Source organism: Mesocricetus auratus, unplaced genomic scaffold, assembly GCF_017639785.1.
Source record: "Mesocricetus auratus isolate SY011 unplaced genomic scaffold, BCM_Maur_2.0 Super-Scaffold_100033, whole genome shotgun sequence".
Lineage (NCBI taxonomy): Eukaryota > Metazoa > Chordata > Mammalia > Rodentia > Cricetidae > Mesocricetus > Mesocricetus auratus.
Window position 1 is genome coordinate 12,167,095 of NW_024429213.1, and position 3,175 is coordinate 12,170,269.

Consider the following 3,175-nt stretch of genomic DNA (forward strand, 5'->3'; position numbering starts at 1 on the left):
TATCAGGTCACTTCATGGGAAGAAATACATCATTTGGAAGATGACAGAAATAGAAGTGTTATGAAGGGGGTGTGTGGGCACTGGTGACACTGTGGTTATGAGCAAGTCAGGTGACAGCTCACTCAATTTCGTTAGCTCTGCTGCCCAGGGTACTAAGATCAGAAGTTCCTCGTCATTCTCTCTGTCTCTTCTCTCTCACACACACATCTGTCTCTCTGTCACTTTATTGCTACTTAGAATCAAGAAACTTTACATTCATATATGCTAATGTATTAAAAGTCTTCATGTGAAGTTGAAAATCCCCATTGTAGTTTCAGGTTGTGACAGAAAAGACTGAGGGACTCTTAGGGCAAGAAAACACTCTATCACTGAATAATGCCTGAGGTCTAACATCCTAGTTGTTCTTTTTAGTTATCCTTCCCTCATATAATTCATCCCAACCACAATCTCCCTTCTCTCCACTCCTCCCAGTTTCCCTGCCTCCCCTCTCCCCCACATCCACTGCTTGTTTTAATCCCTGCCCCATCTCAGTCCTACTTTGAGCCCTGGGACTCCACATGCTTACACTAAGCACAGACACCAGGGTTCTGACCACACCCCCTGTCACACCCCATCATATCTTACCACCTATGCTCACATGATTTATAAAGAATGCTGTCTCTGGGGCTCTTGGATCAGCTTTCCCTTCCACCCTTTGGAGATTTGGGGCTGTAAGGGGATGGCCAGGGGTGGGTGATGAGAATCCTGGTCTTAGACATCAAAGGAATAGGCCCTTATTCTTGTAAAGTAAGGGGAAGTAAACATAAATAAACTCAACACTTTATTTGATTGAAATCAAGTGACTTTATTGGAAACAGTGGTAAAGGGGAAGGAAAAACCAGTGAACTTGCTGGAAGGGCAATGTAGGTGTCCAGTCTGGTAGCCTGGAGAAGAATAATTTAGGGTTATGAAGAAAGTTCCAGCTCAGTTCTCTTTGTTGTCAGCCAGGGTAAGTTTTCCAAATAGATATTCAGCCATGCCGTCATCTGGAGACCCCATCTGGCGCATGTTGGTCACGTAGCCACTTATCACCTTGAGGATCTCAATTTGCTTGTTCAGAAAATGGTTCTTCAGGAAGCTGCATAGATGGGCATCGCTCTTGCTAGCGGCTAGCTGCTGCAGGGCCACAAGGCTTTGGTTGGTGGTCAGCTCCAGTCGAAGGGCATGCTCCATGGCTTTAAGGCCGCTGATCCAATCATCACGGTCTGGCTTGCTGACAGAACGGAGTGAGATGCGGCCACCACGCTGGTTTTGCAGTTCCAGGAACATCTCGGCATGCGCAGAACACTCGTGCGACTTGTTCAGGAAGAAGCTTGCCAAGTTCTCCTGAGCCACATCTTCACGATCAAAGTAGAAGGCCATGGACAGGTAGACATAGGAGTTACACAGCTGCAGCTGGACAAGACGGTTAACAGCGGCCTCGCAGTCGAAGTGGTAGTTGTGACGCACTTGAGATGGTGGCGAGACCATGGGTGGTGCCAAGACCATGGGTGGTGCCATAAACACCAATGGATAGGCAGGCGTAGCCCTTGAGGAGCGGAGTGGGCAGCGGTTGCGCTGGCGGCGACGAGACTTTCGCAGAAAACCCATGGTGAACGATAGATCCACCCGCAAGCTTGGGCTCCTGGCTGAACTAACGGCAGAATCACAGAGAGTGATAATGGAGGCTCAGAACCGTTAGGAGGCGTTAGAACGTGAGTTCTAAGCTCCATAGCAACCCACGTGACTGCACTGATCATCTCACGTATACAGTATTCGCAAAGATATTAATAAAGTAAAAACATTTTAACAAACCACCCCATTTCTTTAAGCAAGCTATGTGAACACTGTTTACATGTGAATGTTTCGTTAATGAGGTGCTTGCCATGATTCCAGCAATTAATTATGTTTAATACCGTAGAGTTTTGTTTTAGTGACAGCATAAAAATGACATCCTTCAGTCTAATTTGTTAGATATTAGGATTGGTACAACATACTGTATTTCTGTACCTTCTCAAGTTTGTATTTGTAGTAAGTATGTTTTGTATGACTGTCTACTACCATGTCTCTAGTGTCATTTAAAAATTCTTCAACAAATATAGATAATTATTTCTTGCAGAATTTTCATATGATTCAAATGTCAGCATGACTCCTTTATTCAAGCAACCATTAGACTATTACATGTTATAATCAGGGAGAAAAGAATATAAAAAGCAAAATAGTTGTAGTGGTAAGCATAATCAGTGATATAAGTAGGGAATATTTAGAAACGTGTTTTAATTATGAAAACTTTCATGTATAATGTTAGTATTCAGGCATCTGCACTGGCCTGTCCTTGGTTTTCTGACAGGATATGCCCTCAGCGGAAGGAACATTCAATACCCTCCCTTAAAAGGGCCCAGGCCACCTCCCATCCTCCTCTCTTTCTTTCTCTCCTTATCTCTCTGTATCTGTCTGTCTGCCTGCCTGTATGTCTGTCTCTGACACACACACAAATACACACACACACACACACACACACACACACACACTTTCTCTCTGCCTCTCTGTCCTCTCTCCCACTACTCCTGTCTTGGAGGCAGGTCTCCCTGCTTTCGTTTTCTTTTCCCTAATAAAAAACCCTCCACTTGAACTCTGTTGCATGGCATCTTTCTTTTGTTGCTTTTTAAATATTATAATATATAAATACTCTTACATCCTATCTCTACTAACTCTCTTACCTTGGACTTCTCCCCTGAACACTTAAATTTCACTTCTCAAATTCATGACCTGTCATTCTTTAATTATTATTGCTAGACACACCCTTACTCATAAATACATCCTGTAAAGTTCACTTAGTGCTACTCTTATGTGTATGTATTTAGGACTGTCCACTTGGGATTGAACAACCAATTAGGGGGGTTATACTTGAGTAACACTGATATTCTCTCTCTCTCAATCTCTGTCTCTCTGTCTCAATCTCTCTGTCTCGCCCTAGTCATTAATTGTCTATAGCTCTTCATCTAGTTGTGTCGCCTTTTGAGACTTCCCCCTTCCACACTGGCATGGCAACTGTGCTGTCATAGTTTAGTTTTATTTTAGGCAACCACATTCATGAATGCAGTTTTCCTGTCAAATACAGAGGATACTATGATGTAACAGACACTCTGGTATAACA

General features: G+C 43.4%; 1 protein-coding gene across 1 annotated transcript; it reads right to left on the minus strand.

Moving 5' to 3' along the window:
• Positions 1-827: 827 nt before the first annotated feature.
• LOC121135247 (ferritin heavy chain-like) lies at positions 828-1,728 on the minus strand. The gene has a single exon (XM_040733766.1). The coding sequence runs from the start codon at positions 1,627-1,629 to the stop codon at positions 964-966; it is 666 nt and encodes a 221-aa protein (XP_040589700.1). The 5' UTR covers positions 1,630-1,728; the 3' UTR covers positions 828-963.
• Between the last annotated feature and the right edge of the window lie 1,447 nt (positions 1,729-3,175).

Bases quoted from the DNA above. Each gene is read 5' to 3' on its own strand.
- LOC121135247 (XM_040733766.1), bottom strand. From the start codon at position 1,629: ATGGGTTTTCTGCGAAAGTCTCGTCGCCGCCAGCGCAACCGCTGCCCA.